Raw genomic sequence first — 22,910 nt, forward strand, 5'->3', positions numbered from 1 at the left:
GTTGGGGGAGTCCAGAACCAGAAGCCACAGTTTAAGAATAAGGGGTAGACAATTTAGAATGGAGTTGAGGAAGAACTTTTTCACACTGAGAGTTGTAGTTCTGTAGAATGCTCTGCCTCAGAAGGTAGTGGAGGCCAATTCTCTGGATTCTTTTTCAAAAAAGAGTTAGATAGAGCTCTTAAAGATAGTGGAGTGAGGGGATATGGGGAGAAGGCAGGAAAAGGGTACTGATAGTGGATGATCAGCCATGATCACAGTGAATGGTGATGCTGGCTTGAAGGGCCGAATGGCCTACTCCTGCACTTATTGTCTATTGTCTATTGTCTAAAAGTGAAGAGGAGGAGAGGAAAATAGCCAGAAGGAGAAATCAATGTTCATGCCATCAGGTTGGAGGCTATGTAGACAGAATATAAGGTAATGCTCCTCCAACTTGACAGTGGCCTCTTCATGGCAAAAGGCAGGCCGTGGACCAACATGTCAGAATGGGAATGGGGATAAGAATTAAAGTGGTCAGCAACTGGGAATTCCACTCTTGGTGGATGGAGTGGAGGTGCTCGACAAAGCTTTTCCCCAGTTTATATTGGGTCTCACCAACGTAGAGCAGTCTGCATTAGGAGCACTGGATATAATAGATGACCCCAGCAGATTCGCCGGTGAAGTATTGCCTCACATCGAAGGACAGTTTGGAGCCTGAATAGAGGTGAGGGAGAACGTGAATAGGCAGGGGTAGCATTTCTGTCACTTGCAGGGATATGTGCCAGGAGGGAAATTAGTGGAGAGAGATGAATGGATATGGGAGTGATCTCTGCACAAAATGGAGAGTGGGCAGGTGAGATAAAGGTGCACTTGGTGGCAAAATCCCCTTGAAGATGGCGAATAAGGCAGAGAATGACGTGTTGGATGTGAATGCTTATAGTGTGGTAGATGAGAACAAGAGGAACTGTTAAGGCAGCGGGAAAATGCACCAATGGTGAAGTAAGGGAATCCCTGTTATTTGAAGAAAAAGGACATTTCTGATGTCCTGAAAGGAAAGTCTGATCCTGGAAGATGAAGGAAGTGAGAAAAGGGAATAGCACTTTTACAGTAGATAGGTTCTGAAGAGGTACAGTCAAGATAGCTGTGGGAATCAGCAGATTTATAAAATATGTCAGTAGACAACTTGTTTCTAGAGATGAAGACAGAGAGATTGAGAAAGGGGGAGAGGTGCCAGAAATAGACCATATGAATTTAAGGGCAGAGTGGAAGTTGGGATGAAATTGACGAGGTCAGCATGGGTGCATGAAGCAGCACCAATGTTGCTGTCAATGAAACAGAGGAAGTGTTGGAGAACATTACTCTTCAAGAGTGTCAAGGAAGTGAAGTTTGTGCAGTGAAAATCACAACTGAGAAGGTGCTCAGGAAGCTAATGGTCTGAGGGTGGATAAATCTCCTGGACCTGATGGAATGCACCCTCGGGTTCTGAAGGAAATAGCTGGAGAGATTGCAGAAGCATTAATGATGATCTTTCAAGAATCGATAGATTCTGGCACTGCACTGGATAACTAGAAAATTGCAAATATTACTTCGCTATTTAAAAAGGGTGGGAGGCAGCAGAAAGGAAACTATAGACCCATTAGCCTGACATCAGTGGTTGGGAAGTTGTTGGAATTGATTGTTAGGGATGAGATTACGGAGTACCTGGAGGTACATGACAAAAAAAGCCAAAGCCAGCATGGTTTCCTGAAAGGAAGATCCTGCCTGACAAACCTACTGCAATTTTTTGAGGAAATTACAAGCAGGGTAGTCAAAGGAGATGCAGTAGACGTGGTGTACTTGGATTTTCAGAAGGCCTTTGACGAGGTGCTGCGCATGAGGCTGCTTAACAAGATAAGAGCCCATGGAATTACAGGGGAGTTCCTAGCGTGGGTGGAGCTTTGGCTGGTCGGCAGAAAACAGAAAGTGGGAATAAAGGGATCCTATTCTGGCTGGCTGCTGATTACCAGTGGAGTTTCACAGGGGTCGGTGTTGGGACTGCTGCTTTTTATGATATATGTCAACGACTTGGACTACAGTATTAATGGATTTGTGGCTAAATTTGCCGATGATACAAAGATAGATGGGGGAGCAGGTGGTATTGAGGAAAGAGAGAGCCTACAGAGAGACTTAAGATAGTTTAGGGGACTGGACAAAGAAGTGACAAATGAAATACAATGTTGGAAATTGTATGGTCATGCACTTTGGTGGAAGAAATAACTGGACAGACTATTATTTAGATGGGCAGAGAATTTAAAATGCAGAGATGCAAAGGGACTTGGGAGTCCTTGTGCAAGATACCCTAAAGGTTAACCTCCAGGTTGAGTCAGTTGTGAAGAAGCCGAATGAAATTTTGGTATTCATTTCTAGAGGTATAGAATATAGGAGCAGGGATGTGATGTTGAGGCTCTATAAGGCACTCGTGAGACCACACTTGGAGTATTGTGTGCAGTTTTGGGCTCCTTATTTTAGAAAGGATATACTGACGTTGGAGAGGGTTCAGAGAAGATTCACGAGAATGATTCCAGGAATGAAAGGGTTACTGTATGAAGAACGTCTGGTAGCTCTTGGGCTGTATTCCCTGGAGTTTGGGAGAATGAGAGGGGATCTCATAGAAACATTCCGAATGTTAAAAGGCCTGAACAGATGAGATATGGCAAAGTTATTTCCTATGGTAGGGGAGTCTAGGACAAGAGGGCAGGAATTCAGGATTAAAGTCCTTTTAGAACTGAGATATGGAGAAATTACTTTAGTCAGAGGGTGGTAAATCTGTGGAATTTGTTGCCACGAGTGGCCGTTGAGACCAAGTCATTGGGTGTACTTAAGGCAGAGATAGATACATTCTTGATTAGCCAGGGCATCAAAGGGTATGGGGTGAAATCAGGAGAGTGGGGATGACTGGAAGAATTAGATCAGCTTATGATTGAATGGCGGAGCAGGCTTGATGGGCCGAATGGCCTATTTATGCTCTTATATCTTATGGTCTTATTACCATGGACTGTTCTACATGCTTATTGTGTCAGTAATGATATGCAACTTTTATGAGTGGGTCACATTGATAATTTAGAAGGAAAGAGCTGAAATATACATATAAATTAAATTAACTTATTGTGTATTAAAACTACTTTAAATAATGAAATTAGCAGAGTTTCAGGAACATATCGTCTGTACCACCTCACCTGGTGATCTGTCTTTGTCTCATTTGATTTATCTTCTTTCCCCTTCTCTTTTTCCTCCACTTCCAAGGTGTCAGTGTTAATGATGCATGTTACCCGGCAGGATGGAGTAATTTCGGTGTTTTGCTCATTTCCAGCATCTTCTGAATCCTCTTGTCTCAGTATGCCTTTCTCAGACATTTTCACAGTACCGAATTACCAAGATGCAGTGACCTATGAATTTAAAACATCACACCAATTTTATATCCAGAACATGTCTTCTCATTTCCTTTTACTGATTATTGTGAAGAGATAAAGGATAAATCGGGTGTGTCATCTCTTGTGGCCAGTATTCTTAGTCATCAAATTGGTAGCTTTATATAAAAATCCACACTCCAATGCCCATATTGTCACCATGCTTTGAAATTACATCAAGAAATCTACTTGTACATTGTGTTGTATATTATTGCTTTTATATTTATCAACACATTTTTTGTTTTTTATTGTGTTCTTTATGCTCTACGTGGGCACGTGGCCAAGTGGTTAAGGCATTGGACTAGCTACCTGAAGGTCGTGAGTTCGAGCCCCAGCCGAGGGAACGTGTTGTTTCCTTGAGCAGGCACTTAATCACACATTGCTCTGCGACGACACTGGTGCCAAGCTGTATGGGTCCTAATGCCCTTCCCTTGGACAACATCGGTGTCGTGGAGAGGGGAGACTTGCAGCATGGGCAACTGCTGGTCTTCCATACAACCTTGCCCAGGCCTGCGCCCTGGAGAGTGAAGACTTTCCAGGCGCAGATCCATGGTCTCGCAAGACTAACGGATGCCTTTACTTCGTGCTGTTTCGAATCTGGAGTAACACTCATTTTGTTCTTTACACTGTGTACTGAAGAATATATGGCAGGTTGGAGATATGTACCTACCAAAGGACGTGTAAGGTGCTCCCTCCCTCTGCTAGCCTGCAGGTTACCCTTGGGTAAGGTGTAGCACCTGCTTAGCCCCACTCCTGATCAGGGTCACATGAAGCTATGGGAGCACCTGGTGCATATCACAGGTCCTGGTTATTCGACCACTGACGCCAGGCAGACAATCTTTGAAGAGAATTGATGATGGCTGGCGCCACCCGTCTTGTAAAGATACTGCCCAGAGGCAAACCACTTCTGAGGAAAAATTTGCCAAGAACAATCATATCTCACACAAAATCTAATGTGCATTTCCAAGAATGCAAGAGATTCTGCAGAGGCTGGAAATCCAGAGCGACACACACAAAATGCTGGAGGAGCTCAGCAGGTCAGGCAGCTTCTCTGGGGAGGAATGAACAGTCGACGTTTGGGCCGAGACCCTTCATCAGGACTGTTCATTCTGGCATCTTCCCCCCTTCTTATTCTGGGCACAGCAAATTGCTTCAACTATCACAAACACATTCTAAACAACAAAAATCAAATTAAGTTGCAAGTCAATGAGTTACTAAGCTGTTGGCTATGCATAATTGCTAAAAATAAGGAACGCTGTCACTGAATACAAGACATTTAAAGTTGAGCTACTTGATTAATTTCACAGGTAAATCTCCAACATCGAGTGGCACGATAGTGTACCGGTTAGCACAATGCTTTACAGTACAGGTGACCTGGGTTTATTTCCCACCACTGCCTGGAGGGAGTTTGTATGCTCCCTCTGTGACCATATGGGTTTCCTCCGGGTGCTCTGGTTTCCTCCCACAGTCCAAAGACCTACTGCTTGGTAGGTTAATTGATCATTGTAACTTGTACTGTGATTAGGCTAGGGTTAAATTGTGGGATTGCTGAAGGGCCAATTCTGAGCTGTATCTCAATAAATAAATAAATACGGAATTTCCACTTTGCAAACCATTTGAAATGTCATTGGCAGGCAGTACAGCAAAGCATGAAGCAGAAATTGAATTAAATTACACATTCAAGTTTCAGGATTGGATGAAAAGAAGACAAATCCCTACTAAATGACCAAATTCTGATGAAGGGTCTCAGCTTCATATGATGACTCTTCATTCCTTTCCATAGATACTGCCTGACCATCTGGGTTCTTCCAGCATCTTGTGTGTGTTTTCCTACTAATTTGACTGACTGCACAGAAAAATACTAGATTAGATTTGTTTGTCAATGAGCTGAATATGTGCAGGTAGGGCAACCCATATGTGTCGCCATGTTTCTGCACCAACGTATCATACCCACAACTTACTTACCCTAACCCTTATGACTATGGAATGTTGGAGGAAACCGGGGCACCCGAAGGAAACCAATGGGGTCGTGGGGAGAATTACAATCTCCTTACAGACAGCGGCAGGAAATGAAACCTGATCTTACAGCTGGTAGGGAAATGTAATTGGGAGAAATGTACATAATTCACGACCTCTGATATTGAGTTGGGGTTTCGCATTATGAGGCTGGTCTGACATGATGACGTTTTTAATGTAAAAGTTTCTTAGCACACTTTTGCTGTGTAGGCTTTGGAGTTCAATAAAATGTGTTATGGGTTTCATTAAACATAAAATGCCTCACTTCACTTTATTTGCGGAAACCTACACTGTTAAGATTTACTCAAACCACTACACTCCTGTGTTGTCCTCATTCCAATGGCATCAAATTGCTTCAGAATCAATTTATGTGAAAAGACTGACTATAAAGTCTATAAATCCTACAGCATTTTCAGGAATTTTGAGTTGTAGGAACTCAACAGATCAGGCAGCATCAATGGAGAGGAATGGACAGTCGACCCTTCTTCAGGAAACTGAGTAAACAGTATTCGACACTTTGACATTGTGTGACAATTCTTTCTTGAGTCTCGAAGGAGGTGGAGTCCAGGCTGGAGAGCGGGGAATGAGCCAATGTGTGGCCATCGCTGGAGCGGACTTGGAGGCATTTCAATGCGGCCGAACTGAAGCAAAGCAGAGAGGCCCAAGAGTCAGGAAAGACCCTAAGTTTGATTGATTTAAGCGCCCAGCCATATTGGAAAGGTGGGTTGTGGGCCGAATCGACGTGGCAGGGCTGGGCTTGAGATCCTATCAAAGCAGTAGGGCCCAGGTCCCTGTCTGAGAGCAATGAACAACATGAAGTCGAAATCAGACATCCCACCTCTCCCGGAAGTTCCGGGAGTCTCCCGCATATTAATAGTGGCTCCCTGGTGCCCGCAAATGATATACAGTATCATGGAAATAAATTTTTTTGAGAGAGAGCGTGCGGGAACGACCACGAGAGAGCATGAGAGCGCGCGCGCACGAGAGAGAGTGAGAGCGAGAAAGCAAGCGCGAGAGCGAGCGCGAGTGAGAGAGCGAGAGAGTTCCAAAAAAGGTCAGAGTGGCAGTGTGTTCCAAAAAAGGAAAAAATATAAAACGTACGTCACCCCAGACTACACTAAAGTGTACCCCTGCCGAGCAGGGGTCAAAATAATGACAGTGTTGCTCGCTGCACTGTTTGCAACAGTGACTTTTCTATTGCCCATGGTGGGTTAAGACTGTAAAAGACATGTTGAGGTGAGTTTAACAGGTGTCACTCGTTCATTAGCATAGCTAACGTTATTTAAACTAGCTGGCTAGCTGCTAAGGAGCTACTCTATTGCAGACATCCCACCTCTCCTGGAATTCTCCCACAAATTGATGGTGCTACCTCCCTGAAATGAGTTTTTGCAGGGTGGGATGTCTGCGAAATGATTGAAGTGCCGGGACAGATTGGAAAGGACAGGGTGTCAGGGCTAGAGACAAGGGCCAGGCCAGTTCAGCTCACTGCTCCGTCAGGTTTACTCATCTCTGTGCTGAACTGAGGCTGTGGCCTGCCTTCTTCCCGTATCCCTTCATGCCCTGACTAATCAGGAATCTACCAACCTCTGCCTTAAATACACCCAATGACTTGGCCTCCACAGTTGCCTGTGACAATGAATTCCACAGACTCACCACTCTCTAGCTGAAGAAACTCCTCCTCATCTCCATTCTAACTGGACATCCCTCTATTCTGAGGTGAACATTGTAAATTTTTTTTATGTTTTTGCACTGCGTGCTGCCACAAAATAACAAATCTCACCAACCTGAATCTAAGCAATACAGGCAAAATGCTGGAGGAACTCAGCAGCCCTGGAGGAAGCTGGGTGGGTGGGAGAAGAGGGATGAAGTAAGAAGCTGGGAAGTGATAGGTGGAAGAGGTGAGGGGCTGAAGAAGAAGGGATCTGATAGGACCATGGAAGAGAGGGAAGGAGGAGGGGCACCAGAGGGGGGTGATGGGCAGGGAAGGAGAAGGGAAGAGGGGAGAGAGGGGAACTAGAATGGGGAATGGAAAAAGAAAATACATTATTGGAGAATTATGATTCTGATAGTCCTTATTTGTGAATAGCTTTTCTTAAATTCTAAATTCTACTTCGAAGTCTTTGGAACATATAGATAGCTAGGGTGGCTATGGAGTGGAGGGCGAGTTTGTAACTCTAGCGGGAGCACATGATGTTGGGAATGGCGAGGGTGGAGCGCCACAGGAGGGGCGTGGGATGGGTGGCAGGGCAGAAGTGGTCAGGGTGCAGACACACCCAGCCCGACACGAAGCAGGGTCATGTGATTCCAAACAATTGGTTTATTGATCATTACAGAATGTCTCTCTGGTGCTTCCTGCTCCCTCCCCTCTTTCTTCCCCTTTTCCCAACCATGATTCCCTTCTCTCTGCCCCCTTCCCACTCTCAGTCCACAATAGAGACCCATATCAGAATCAGGTTTATCATCACTCAAGTATGTCATGAAATTTATTTTACTTGTGGCAGCAGTACAAGGCAATACATAAAATTACTATGGCACTGTGCAAATGTCTTTGGCTCTCTATATATACACACACACACACACACACTCCACATACGGTATATATATATATATATATATATATATATATATGTGTATATGTGCCTGTGATAGAGAGTTCAGTAAATATAGTCCGTATACACTAGCATTTACACATGCGCGCACACACACACACACACACACACACACACACACACACTCAGACACAGACATAGACAGACATGCGCACACAGACACAGACCCGCACAGACAGGCACACACAATCATTGCGTTGTCGTTGTGGTGAGTGTGCACACTTTAATGCCTTGTCCCTGGTATATTCTTATAACGGGTTTGCTTTATGGTGTCTTTCCCACCATACAGGGCAGAATATTCCAATTTCTTTAGTAATCAGGATGTGTAAATGTGTACAAGTTGTTTGTATACTGTACTTAAGGTCAATACTTCTGTTTATTTTCCAATATGATTGTAACTACATTGTGGGGTCCATCATATTCTGATTCATGTATAGTCTTAAGTTAACTTTGTGAGTAATTAAAGATGGTAGGTCCAGGTGCCTCTCCAAAAGGACCACACCTTGTCGTACGGTTTGGAGCTCTGCGTGCCTCAATGGCCTAGAGAGCTACATTGGCTGGAGTCAGGGCCTTGTGCTTTGGCTCTTGGTAGGGTCACCCATGCAAAGTCCACCAGGTTTTGGAGGTTCAGCTCAGGGCTAACAACCCTGACTGGTAAAACAAAACTGTTACAGAAACAACAATGAAGAATCCTTCTACATCTGAGTGTGATGGTATGCCTGAGTCTCCATCCTGTACTTGCATGACTGACAGTAGGGAAACCAAAACCAAGAGAAAACTACTGACATGTTGTAGGACACCCTGAAAACCTTCAGAGATGGAGGACGCTCACTGCTGCTGTAAACACCAGTGGCGTAATGGGCAGTAAGTAAGTCCTGGTGCCTAAAAAACGGGGTTTATTGCTCTTGGTAGGACAGAGAGATCGAGCTGCCAAGAGTTCCCACTGGACATAGTACTCTATGTACTATAAGTGTGTTTTCTGGTAGATATCTTTTTGTAAATATTGGCAATTTTCTTTTTGCTAGTTCTGCTAAGTTTTGACAGTTTCATTTTTGACACACTGAAATAAATCCCACTGCATGAAAATGCTAAGTGACTTCAGCTATCTTTTCTTCGGGCATAACCCACGTATGCAACAGTGCCTAAAGACTTCTGCACAGTACTGTATTCCTTTATTTTCCCATAAATGCCCATAGGAAAATAAATCTCAGGTTAGTATTACTATGGATATAAACATACTTGGATAATAAATTTATTTTGACTTTGAATTTGAAGAGAGTCATAGAGTGATAGAATGGAAACATGCCCTTCAGCCCATCTGGTCAATGCTGTCCGAGTCACCTGCCTGAGCTAGGTCCACTTAAAAATTTAAAATTAGCTTTCTTTGTCACATGTACAGCAAGACATTGAAACATGCAGTGAAATGCATTGTTTTGTGTCATCGATTGACACAATCCAAGGACGTCCTGGGGTAGCCTGCAAGTGTTGCCATGCTTCTGGCACCAACTGAGCATGCCCACTATTTACCTGCACCTTTTTGGAGTGTGGGAGGAAACCGGAGCACCTGGAGGCAACCTGTATGTTAATGGGAAGAATGTACAAACACCTTACAGACAGTGGCTGTATAGCGTTACACTTGCCGCTACACCACTGTGCCGCATTTTGTTTCTGCTTAACACTTATCCCTCTAAACCAGGGGCTCCCAACCATTTTTATACCAAGGATCCCTACCATTAACTGAGGGGACCGTGGATCCCAGGTTGGGAACCCCTGGTCTAAACCTTCCCTATCCATGTATCTGTCCAAATGTCCTTAAAGCATTGTAAAATTGCCTTCCTCAAGCATTTTCTCTGGCAGGTCATCCCATATACCCACCACCCTCTTTGTGAAAAAAAATTACCCTTCATCTACTCTTTATAGGTTAACCTTCCCAGCCTAAAACTATACCCTCCAGTGCTAGACTCTTCTAACCTTGGTAAACAGGTGACAGGGTGGAGATATGTATCTACCAAAGGAGGCGTAAGGTGCTCCTTCCCTCTGCTAGCCTGCAGGTTACCTTTGGGCAAGGTGTGACACCTGCCTAGCCCCCAGATCAGGGTCACATGAAGCCATGGGAGCAGTTGGTGGATGGTCGTGTGAGCAGCTAGTGCATATCACAAGTCCTGGTTATGCGACCACTGATGCCAGGCAGACAATCTCTGAAGAGTATTGATAATGGCTGAGGTCACCCGTCTTGTAAAGACATTGCCCAGAAGAAGGTAATAGCAAACCATTTCCGTAGAAAAATTTGCCTAAAACAATCATGGTCATGGAAGAACTGTGATTGCCCACGTCATACAACGTGGCACACAATGAATGAACCTTATTAAAAGACCTTAACTATATCCCTTGTGATTTTATAATACTCTTTAAGGTCACCCCTCAGCTTCCCTCACTCCAAGGAAAGGCATCCCAGCTTTGCAGTGTGTCATTATAAATGAGGTATTACAGACTTGTAAACATCTTTTTGAATCTTTCCTGCCTTTTTCCCAACTTCCTCTCTCTGGGTCACCCGAATTGCGCCATTCCACATGATAGTAGTGGTGGTGTGATCACTCGAGTTGAGTATGATTTTCTCCCAAAGGGTTATTCCCTTAATGAGAGGGCCTGTGTGATTTTGTGTAATGTGGGAAAGCTGAGGCAGGGGTAGCCACCGCACAGTCCTTGAGGGATTGAGATCAGGATCCAGTGGCGTGGAATGTAAGGTGACCAGGGACCCTTCATTGCTGCAGTCTTCCTCCACCTTCACTGCCATAGTGATGTGTCAACTCCTCCTGCCGGCTCCACTGACGAGGGGTTGGTTGGATTGCTCTGTGTGTGGAATCTCCTCTTGAACTTGCCACCATGGGTGACCCTGTCAGGAGCCAAGCTCCAGACGGCGTCACTGTCTGGATCTCAGCAACTCGTAATTCCCTCCACCAACGTGACTATCCTCAGAGAAGACTGGGTACAATAGTTAGTGTCGTCTCACCAATGCCTTACACATTTGTGACATGGCATTTCAACTCCCGTACTCGGTGCTCTGAATAATGAAGGCAAACGTGCAAAATGCCTCTGTGGCAAGGCAAGGGTTAATTTATTATCCATGCAAAAGGTTGGAGAAATTTTGGGGTCCAGGCCACAGAGTGTATTGAAGTGACTGAACCCGATGTTTGGACGACGATTTAAGCACCAGGCCAAATTGGAAAGGTCAGGTATAGGCTGAATCGAGGAGGTGGGATCCAGGCCCCACAGCGTATCAAAGCAACTGAACCTGATATTTGGACAATGATTTCCGCACGGGACCAGATTGAAAAGGTCAGGCTGTCGGGGCCCGAGGCAAGGGTCAGGCCAGTTCAGCTAAGAGTCCATGGGCAAGCTATTTCTGAACTTCAGTTCAGAATGCAATTTGGTTGCATTTATTGTTTTGCATGATTTGTTTTTCTTTGTGCATTGGGTGTTTGATGGTCTTTTTAATGTTTTCTTGGGGGGGGGTGTTCTGTTCTGTGGATGCCTGTTAGGAGAGGAATCTCAAGGTTGCATGAATGTATACATGCTTTGATAATAAATGTACTTTGAACTTTTGAGAAATACAGCTCTGAATGACTCTCTTGTCCACTCATCCCTCCCCTCTTGTTTCCCTCCTGGCACTTGGGAAGTTTATAGACGTGCACTTTGGAAGAAGGAACAAAGGTGTAGACCATTTTCTAAATGGGGAGAAAGTTCAAAATCAGATTTGCTGAGGGACATAGGAGTCCCTGTGCAGGATTCCCAAATGCTAACGTGCAGATTGAGCTGGTGGTAAAGAAGGCAAATGCAATGTGAGCATTCATTTCAAGAGGACTAGAATAAAAAACTCAAGGTTGCAAAGCTGAGGCTTCATAAGGCCACACTTGTGAGTAGTTTTGGGCTCATTATCCAAGAAAAGATGTGCTGGCATTGGAGAGGGTCCAGAGGAGATTCAGGAGAATGATTCCAGGAATGAAAGTGTTAATGTTTGAGGAGCATTTGATGGCTCTGGGCCTGTACTCATGAGAGTCCAGAAGAATGAGTGGGAGGAGATCTCTTTGAAACCTATTGAATATTGAAAGGCAAAGATAGAGTGAATGTGGAGAGGATGTTCCATTGTGGGAAGCACTGGGATCTACTAATTTTGGAATGTGGGAGGAAACCGGGCCTAACACTGGGCATAGGACAGGAGGGCGTAGCCTCAGAATAGAGGGACTCCATTTACATAGAAACATAGAAAACCTACAGCACAATACAGGCCCTTCGGCCCATGAAGTTGTACCTTAGAAATTACTAGGGTTACCCATAGCCCTCTACTTTTCTAAGCTCCATGTACCTATCCAAAAGTCTCTTAAAAGACCCTATCGTATCCGCCTCCACCACCATTGCCGGCAGCCTATTCCACACACACACCACTCTCTGAGTAAAAAACTTACCCCTGACTTCTCCTCTGTACCTACTCCCAAGCACCTTAAACCTGTGTCCTCTTGTGGCAACAATTTCAGCCCTGGGAAAAAGCCTCTGACTATCCACACGATCAATGCCTCTCATCATCTTATACACCTCTATCAGGTCACCTCTCATCCTCCGTTGTTCCAAGGAGAAAAGGCCGAGTTCACTCAACCTGTTTTCACAAGACATGCTCCCCAATCCAGGCAACATCCTTGTAAATCTCCTTTGCACCCTTTCTATGGTTTCCACATCCTTCCTGTAGTGAAGTGATCAGAACTGAGCACAATACTCCAAGTGGGGTCTGACCAGGGTCCTAGATAGTTGCAACATTACCTCTCGTCTCCTAAATTCTTTTCCACGCTTGATGAAGGCCAATACACCGTATGCCTTCTTAACCACAGAGTCAAACTACGCAGCTGCTTTGAGTGTCCTATGGACTCTGACCCCAAGATCCCTCTGATCCTCCACACTGCCAAGAGTCTTACCATTAATATTGTCTTCTGCAATCATATTTGACCTACCAAAATGAACAACTTCACACTTATATGGGTTGAACTCCATCTACCACTTCTCAGCCCAGTTTTGCATCCTATCAATGTCCTGCTGAAAGCTCTGACAGCCCTTCACACTATCCACAACACCCCCCATCCATTCTGTCGACAGCAAACTTATTAACCCATCCCTCCACTTCCTCATCCAGGTCATTTATAGAAATCACAAAGAGTAAGGGTCCCAGAACAGATCCCTGGGGCACACCACTGGTCACCGACCTCAATGCAGGATATGACCTGTCTACAACCACTCTTTGCCTTCTGTGGAATCCACAAAGCAAACCTTCCCGCCAGGATATTGGCCCCCCTGGGATTCAAGTACAACCTGTCCTTTTTGTACAGGTCACATCTGCCCCAAAAGAGATCCCAATGATCCAGAAATCTGAATGCCTGCCCCCACTCCAATCCCTCAGCCATGCATTTATCCTCCACCTCATTCTATTCCTGTACTCACTGTTGCGTGGCACAGGCAGTAATACTGAGATTACTACCTTTGTGGTCCTGCTTCTCAACTTCCTTCCTAACTCCCTGTAGTCTGTTTTCAGGACCTCTTTCCTTTTCCTACCTATGTCATTGGTACCAATATGTACCATGACCTCTGGCTATTCTCCTTCCCACTTCAGGATACCTTGGACGCGATCTGAAACATCCCGGACCCTGGCACCTGGGAGGCAAACTACCATCCGAGTTTCTTTCCTGTGTTCACAGAATCACCTGTCTGACCTCCTAACTATAGAGTCCTCTATCGCTACTGCCTTTCCCTACCCTTCTGAGCCAGAGGGCCAGACTCTGTGCCAGAGGTGCAGCCAGTGTTGCTTCCCTCAAGTAGGCTGTCTCTCCCAACAATACTCAAACAGGAGTACTTATTGTCAAGGGGTACAGACACAGGGGTACTCTCTTCCCCTTCCCCTTCCCTTGCCTGACTGTTACCCACTTGTCTGTCTCCCGTGGCTCCGGTGTGACCACCTGCCTATAGCTCCTCTCTATCACCTCCTCGATCTCCCTAACCAGATGAAGGTCATTGAGCTGTATCTCCAGTTCCCTAACACGGTCCCTAAGGAGCTGCAGGTCGACACACCGGGTGCAGATATGGCCGTCTGGGAGGCTGGGAGACTCCAGGACTTCCTACATCTGACACCGAGCACAGAACACCGGCCTCACATGCATACTTCCTTTCAGCAATTAACACAGGTAAACCTACCTCGCCTCGTTACTGCCAAAGCCCTGTCACTCTGCTACACTCTCACTCCGCTGTCCACTGGTTATGGCGGTCTTCTTTTTAAAATTTTCCTGCTCTACTGGCTGACGTCACGTGCCTGCGCAGTCTTGCCTCTCTTTAACCCGAGTAGTAAAATGCCTTCGCTCCGAAAACCCTTACCCATTCCACTCGCAGCCTTCTTGCTTCGAATCAGAGATAAGGAGGAATTTCTTTAGCCAGAGTGTAGTGAATCTGTGGAATTCATTGCCACAGATGACTGTGGAGGCTAAGTCATTGAGTTTAGTTAAAGCAGAGATTAATAAATTCTTGATTAATCAGGACTTCAAAGGTTATGGGAGAAGACAGGAGAATACGGTTGAGAGGGATAATAAATCAGTCATGATGAAATGGTGGAGCAGACTTGATTGATCGAACGGCTTAACACTGCTCCTACGTCTTATGATCTTAAATCAGTCATGATGGAATGGTGGAACAGATTCAATGGGCCAGATGGCCTAATTCAGCTCCTTTCTTTTATGGTCCTATGGTCTTAAAAGGTAGGAGTTCTCATTGGTCACCCATTTTAAATGGACTTCCAGTTCCCATTCCAAAATGCCAGTGAATGGCCTCCTCTACTACCATGATGAGGCCACTTTCAGGTTTCAGGAGCAACACCTCATAGATTATCTGGGGAGCCTCCAACTTGAAGGCACAAACATCAATTTCTCTCATTTCTGGTAATTTTTTTAGAGAGATTTGGCATAGTAATAGGCTCTTCCAGAACCAAGACCTGCACTGCCCAATCATACCCTCTACACTAGTGATACCTACTAGTAGTGTTACTCTCTGCATCGCCAGCGATACCTCTTCATGCTTTCATTAATGCAAGAAGAGTGCCTTTGGAATGATCACCACAAAACTGTCAGATTCAAAACTGTCAGATTCAGCTCTGAATTTATTTATCACAGGTACATCGAAACATGCAGAGAAATGTGGTGTTTGAATTAACAGCCAACACAGCCAATCATGTGCTGGGGCAGCACATTCCAGCACCAACGTAGCATGCCCAAAGTACTTGGTAGTACAACACAGAACACAGTGTATCAAGTGACAATAGCAAAACAAGCCCCATTTCTTCCTCCCTCCCACCCACCTACACATATACACACACTGTCCTCTAATCCCCAACACAGGCCATCTTCAGCCTTATCCTCAGCCTCATTGATATACAGACACTGGGCCTTCAATTTCCCCAGAGGAGTCGCAGGGGTTCACAGATTCTGGGCTCTGGCCATCGGGCTCGACTTCCAGACTTTTGATCGACCTTTGGGTTTTGATCGTCAGTAACGGTCCAGGACTCACCAATGACAACAAATAAAGATTCTGAAGGAGGACCCGAAATCCTGTCTTGACCTCCAGACTCGCCGCGAACAGGAAACACAAAACGTTCTCGCTGCTTTGCCAGCTCAACGTCAAAAACGGAGTGGACAATATCACTGTCACCCTCAGAATGAGATTCCAATGGAAGCAAAGATCTGAAAAAGCAGCCTGGAGTCATGGTGGCACATATCTCCAACAGAAGATATCTTTTAAGATGAGTGGGGGAAAGTATAAGGAAGATTTTGTAGGTAGCTTTTTTTTTACACAGAGTGATGAGCGTGTGGAACGTGCTGCCAGGAGGAGGAGGGGGACATTTACAAAGTCAGACGGATGATAGATAAATAATAACAAGAGATTCTGCAGAGGCCGTAAATCCAGAGCAACACACACAAAATGCTGGAGGAAGTCAGCAGGTCAGGCCATGGAGAGGAATGAAGGGTCGGCGTTTTGGGCTGAGACCCTTCATCAGGACTGGAAAGAAGGAGGGACAATAGGAAGGTGGGGGAGGGAGGGGAAGGAATCTCTCTCTCTCTCTCTCTCTCTCTCTCTCTCTCTCTGGCTATCCATCCCATAGGATGATGATGATAGGGGAAGGAATACAAACTAGAAGCTGATAGGAAACCAAATGAGGGTGGAGGTAGGTGGGTAGTAGGAGAGTTGAAGTGAGAAACTGGGAGATGATAGGTGAAAGAGGTAAAGGGCTGAAGAAGGAATCTGATAGGAGTGGATAGCGGAGCATGGGAGGAAGGGAAGGAGGAGAGGCATCAAGAGGAGGTGATAGGCAGATTAGGAGAAGAGAAGAGGTAAAAGGGGAGCCAGAGTAGACAATAGACAATAGACAATAGGTGTAGGAGTAGGTCATTCAGCCCTTCGAGCCAGCACCGCCATTCACTGAGATCATGGCTGATCATCCACAATCAGTACCCTTTTCCTGCCTTCTCCCCAATTCCCTTCATTCCGCTATCTTTAAGAGCTCTATCTAACTCTTTCTTGAAAGAATCCAGAGAAATGGCCTCCACTGCCTTCTGAGGCAGAGCATTCCACAGATCCACAACCCTCTGTGTGAAAAAGTTTTTCCTCAACTCCGTTCTAAATTGTCTACCCCTTATTCTTAAACTGTGGCCTCTGGTTCTGGACTCCCCCAACATCGGGAACATGTTTCCTGCCTCTAGCGTGTCCAATCCCTTAATAATCTTATATGTTTCAATCAGATCCCCTCTCATCCTTCTAAATTCCAGTGTATACAACCCCAGTCGCTCCAATCTTTCAACATATGACAGTCCCGATATCCCGGGAATTAACCTCGTGAACCTACGCTGCACTCCCTCAATAGCTAGAATGTCCTTCCTCAAATTTGGAGACGAGTAGGGGATGAAAGAAGTGGGAAGGAGAAGGGGAACAAGTTACCGGAAGGTAGAGAATCTAATGTCCACAGAAGATTTATGAAAATTCCATCAAAATTAATGGGCAGTTTTCTATGCCACTTAAAGGTCTTAAAAAGCCTATTGAATAACTAACAATATTCAGAGCAAAGGGAATCCTCCCACCCCTTCAACCATCCTCCTTTACACCCACCCCAGATGCTCAGTGAGGTAATTTCCTTGAATAGTCACCAACAGTCATAGAGATGTCTTGTATTTTTAGCAACAGGTGCGCATGCCAACAGCATAATGAACCACATTAATTTGAAGATACATCAGAATTGCACATTAAAAAGCACTTAAGGTAATGTGAAATCCATTCTGGATTGTTACCCTGCGACTAAAATTAATTTTGATTCTCAAAGCACAAATGCATTTTAAATCGCATTTTGATATTTCATAGTTTTTAGCGTCATGAGGAACTGTATCCATGAATTCGACGAGTTAATGTTTCTTTTCTATAGCAGCTTATAATAATACAAGAAGAACAGATTTGGGTAAATCATAAAAAACTGCAGGAGGACCTCAGCCAGTCAGGCAGCATCTATGGACAAGAGTAAACAGTCGACGTTTCAGGCCAAGACCCTTCATGAGGATTGGAAACAAAGGGGCCAGAAGCCAGATTAAGAAGGTGCGGGGAGGGGAAGGTGATAAGTGAGACTCTTCATCTGGACATGATGAAGTGTCCTGATAAAGGACCTTGGCCCAAAACATTGACTGCTTATTCCTGGCTTATCCAGGAGCAACATTACCTTCCTTCGAGTCTTCTGGTACATCGCCTGTGGCTAAATATGGTCTCCGACACAGAAAATATCGGAGGAACTCAGCAGGTCAGGCAGCATCTATGGAAATGAGGAAACAATCGATGTTTCGATGAAGGGTCTCAGACTGAACTGTTGACTGTTTATAGACGCTGCCAGCCCTGCTGATTTCCGCTGGATTTTGTGTGTGTTGCTCTGGCTTTCCAGCATCTGCAGGATCTCTTGTGTTTAAGATTTGGGTAAGTGATGCTTCTACTTAATATAGACACAACTGCTCATAAATCCCACATTCCCCAGCATCATACAAGTTTTTTTAACATAAATTTAACTTTACATCATGAACATTTCTATCATCGTGAAATAAACGACCAAATTATTCTCGTGCTCCAAAAATTGCAACTTTTCTCAGACTAGTGAACCTGTGCAACTCAAGGATTGTGTAAGGTATGCATCCAAAGATCATGTTTTGCACAATTTAGTAATAGATATCTGAATGTACATCTGAATATCTCTGCTTCCCTTCACCAAATCAGGAAACAAGTTCACATTAGCAATCATCATTTCCATCAGAATTTTCATTCAGAATTTGGAAAACAAAATTACCTTCCGTGCACTCTTACTGTAGGTTGACTTTCGTTTATTGATGCTTCCTATCTGATGCTGCTTGGAAATGATTAATAATAAAACGAGTCCCATGCCCTCGTCAACAGCCCAAAATGCCAGCCTCCATGCTGGTTCTAAAGAGGATTTGTGAGACTGTCATCGATCTGAAAGAAATAGAACACAAAACAAAATCGAATGTTTAAAGTAAGTCTTGACGAGAGGCAGATTGTCTACATTGATGACCTGCTTGAAGCAAATCTGCTTCACAGTTTGAATTAGCTCCACCTGTCTCAAACTGCTGGCTGCTTCTCCAATAAAGGCAAGGAAGGGTTGTTCAATCACAACAGCTCCTACGCAATGAGCTAAAATTAACAACTATTTTACACTCTATTATTACGCATATCTAGTTGTGAGCCGCTTTCATTCAGGCACCTGTAAACTTCATACTTAAATCCAATTCAAGTAATATGGGATAGAGTTGCTTCTAGCTCATTTTGCAGAAAAATTAACTATTTCAAAATTCCAAGTAAGTTTATTATCTAAGTGCTTCTTACCACTATATACCACCCTGAGGTTCGTTTTAATTATTTTTCTATTGAGATACAGCACGAAATAGGTCCTTCTTGCCTTTCTACTGTGAATGCCCACAAGAAAATGGTGCAGTAGCATAGTGGACGGTATGTTAGCGTAGAGCCACACCACCCAAAAATCCCCCGATTTAATCCTAGCCTAATTACAGGACAATTTACAATGACAATTAACCTACCAACCGGGCTGTGGGAGGGAACCCCTGAACTCACAGGGAAACACCTTACAGGCAGCAGCAGGAAGTGAACCCAGGTCACCTGTACTGTAAAATTTTGTGCTAGCCACTACGCATCATGCTATTTCCTTGCAGGCATTCACAGTAGAACAAAGAAATATCATCGAATCAATGAGAAACTACACACAAAGACTGACAAAAAAATCAACGAGCAAGAGAAGAGAAACTGTGCAAAGACAAAAAAAAGATAATAAGAATAAGTAAGTAAATAACTATTACTGGGAACGTGAGGTGAAGATTCCTTGAAAGTGAGGCTGTAGGTTGTAGAATCAGTTCAGTACTGAGGTGAGTGAAGTTATCCATGGTGGTTCAGGACAACTGAAGGATAATAACTGTTCTTGAACCTGGTTGTGTGGGACCTAAATCTCCTGTATCTCCTTTCTGACGGCAGCAGTGAGAAGAGAGCATGGCCTAGATGATTTTTTATATAACTTTGGTGCATTCATAAGCTACCCCGTTTTAGTAGTGAAGGCAACCGGAATTGACACAGAATGAATCATTACAGAATGAGCATCAGGGACTGTAGACCTGGACGTGTGAAGTAGAAATAGAGAGAACTGGAAATAATCGGAGCTTCAAACTGCATCGGTGAAGAGAACAATGTAGAAAATGTTTCAGGTCAACGTCTCTTCAACTAATGAAGGGTCAGTGATGTGAAACAGGAACTGTATTCTTCTCTCTGTTGTCATACCCAGATCTGCTTAGCATTGCCTAGAAATTGCCACTAAAAATATAGAATGCTACAGCACAGTCCAGGCCCTTTGGCCCATGATGTTATGCCGGCCTTTTAACCTCCTCTAAGACCAATTTAATCCTTCCTTCCCACATAGACCGCCATTTTGCCATCATCCATGTCTAAGAGTTTCTTAAATGCCCCTAATGTATCTGCCTCCATCACCACCCCTGGCAGGGTATTCCATGCACCCCACCACTCTCTGTGTCACTCTCCAACATTTCCCCACACTTCCCTTCAATCATCTCAAAATTATGCACATTCATCCCTGAGAAAAGTCTTTGGCTGTCCATTTGCTCCATGCCTCTTATCATCCTCTATCAAGTCACCTCTCATCCTCCTTCACCCCAAAGAGAAAAGTCTTCGCTCTATCAACCTAACCTCTCTAATCCAGGCAGCATCCTGGTAAATCTCCTCTGCGCTCTCTCTAAATCTTCCACATCCTTCCTGTAATGAGGCGACCAGGAAAGAACACAATATTCCAAGCGTGGTCTAACCAGGGTTTTACAGAGCTGTAACATTACCTCACAGACCTTGGAGTCCATTCCAGCAGCCGAGGCTAACACAAATCACCCCAACATTTTTGAATTATTTATATATTCTGTATGTATGATGAATCACGGTGTGTATGCTTTGGACACGTTAGCGTATTCCGGCAGCTAGAATTTTGGATATATCCTAATATTTTTATTAGCACCACGGCTTTGAAAATTTATGGCCAGAATTTCTGAATTGAAATCTACCATCTCCTTAAATTTGACAGGACACTTTTAGCTGAGGTTTACCTGTACACACCTGATGTAAACTCAAAGTTCAACACTCATTATCGAAGTCAGTATATGACACCACAGACTATGTGGAGGTTCATTTTCTTGCAGCCATTTACAGGAAAGTGAAGAAATACAAGAGAATTTATGAAAAACTACGCATAAACAAAGTTCGACAAACAGCCAATGTGCAAAGGAAGCAAAACTATGCAAACAAAAAAAAAACTGAGAACTTGAGTTATAAAGAGTCCTTGAAGGTGAGTTGAAGGACTAGTTTAGCATTGAGGTGAGTGAAGTTATCCACGCCAGTTCAGGAGCCTGATGGTTGAAGGGTAATAACTGTTCCTGAACCTGGGGGTGTGAGACCCAAGGCTCCTGTACCTTTTGCCCATTGGTAGTAGTGAGAAGATAGCATAATGAGGATGCTGGGGGGTCTTTGATGATGGATGCTGCTTCTTTGTGGCAGTGCTCCTTGTTGATGTGCTCAATGATGGGCGGGTTTTGCCTCTGATGAACTGGACTGTGTCGACCACTTTCTGAATTCTCTCCCAGATCAGATCCACATCAAGCAATGCATTCACCAATGCACTATTGCAGATGCTGGGTAAGATTTGATCAATTCAGTTCTGAGCAGGGATCTCTCTCAGTTGTAGACTATGTTAATTACCCATTTCCTTTAGGCCTCTGGTAACTACATCTTCATGAAGTGCATCGAACTGCATCTCCTTAGAGACAGTGTTAAGGAAATGGAGCTGCAGCCAGATGACCCTTGGCTCGTTTGGGAGATTGAGGGGGTGATAGATAGGAGTTACTGAGAGATATAAAAGGCATGTTAAAAGGGCAATAATCATAGGGGACTTCAATATGCAGGTAGGTTAGGAAAACAAGATGGTGCTGGATCCTAAGAGAGGGAATTTATAGGATGCCTACAAGATGTCTTTTTAGAGCAGCTTGTAGTTGAGCCCGCTAGGGGAATGGCATTTCTGCATTGGATGTTATGTAATGACCCAGATTTGAGTAGGAAGCTTTAAAGGAACCCTTAGGAGGCAGTGATCGTAACATGAAAGAATTCACCCTGCAGCTTGAGAAGGAGATGCTAAAATTGGATGTATCCATATTACACTGGAGTAAAAGAAATTCTAAACAAGAGAAAATCTGCGGATGCAAGCAACACACACAAAATACTGGAGGAACTCTGCATGCTAGGCAGCATCTATGGAAAAAAATACAGTTGACGTTTCAGGCTGAAACCCTTTGGCAGGACCGAAGGAAGGAGTAAAGGAAATTACGGATGCATAAGAGAAGAGCTAGCCAAAGTTGATTGGAAGGGGACACTAGCAGGGATGATGACCATAAGACCATAAGACAATGGAGCAGAAGTCGGCCATTCGGCCCATCGAGTCTGCTCCGCCATTTTATCATGAGCTGATCCATTCTCCCATTTAGTCCCACTCCCCCGCCTTCTCACCATAACCTTTGATGCCCTGGCTACTCAGATACCTATCAATCTCTGCCTTAAATATACCCAATGACTTGGCCTCCACTGCTGCCCGTGTCAACAAATTCCATAGATTTACCACCCTCTGACTAAAAAAATTTCTTTGCATTTCTGTTCTGAATGGGCGTCCTTCAATCCTTAAGTCATGCCCTCTCGTACTAGACTCCTCCATCATGGGAAACAACTTTGCCACATCCACTCTGTCCATGCCTTTAAACGTTTGAAATGTTTCTATGAGGTCTCCCCTCATTCTTCTAAACTCCAAGGAATACAGTCCAACAGCGGACAAACGTTCCTCATATGTTAACCCTCTCATTCCTCTCAGAACAGCAATGGCTGGTGTTTCTGGGAGAAATTCGGAAAGTGTAGGAAAGATACACCCTAAAGATGAAGATGTATTCTGAAGGGAGAATGAGGCGACCGAAGCTGGCAAGGGAAGTCAAAGATAGCATAAGAGCAAAAGAGAAAGCATATAATATGGGCAAAAATAAGTGGGAAGGCAGAGGAATGGGAAGCTTTTAAAAACCAATAGAAAGCCATTAAAATAGAAAAGATGAAATATGAAGGATTCAAGAAGTTTTATCAGGTATATAAAGAGTAAAAGAGAAATGAGATTGGATATTGTACTGCTGGACAATGACACTATAGA

At 44.3% G+C, this 22,910-nt stretch overlaps 1 protein-coding gene across 4 annotated transcripts in view; it reads right to left on the reverse strand.

Annotated features, from left to right (window-relative positions):
* Positions 1–22,910, reverse strand: part of LOC140186273 (cAMP-regulated phosphoprotein 21-like) — a 379,019-nt gene that overhangs the window by 183,365 nt on the left and 172,744 nt on the right. For all 4 annotated transcript variants that reach the window (XM_072242365.1, XM_072243188.1, XM_072241563.1 and 1 more), the window contains exons 2-3: positions 18,441–18,604; positions 3,192–3,401 (exon numbers count right to left, since the gene is read on the reverse strand). In XM_072242365.1, the coding sequence (XP_072098466.1) occupies positions 3,192–3,368 (177 nt within the window). In that variant the 5' untranslated portion in view covers positions 3,369–3,401; positions 18,441–18,604. The remainder of the gene's footprint in view (positions 1–3,191; positions 3,402–18,440; positions 18,605–22,910) is intronic.

This window comes from Mobula birostris, chromosome 1 (assembly GCF_030028105.1).
Source record: "Mobula birostris isolate sMobBir1 chromosome 1, sMobBir1.hap1, whole genome shotgun sequence".
NCBI classification, from domain to species: domain Eukaryota; kingdom Metazoa; phylum Chordata; class Chondrichthyes; order Myliobatiformes; family Myliobatidae; genus Mobula; species Mobula birostris.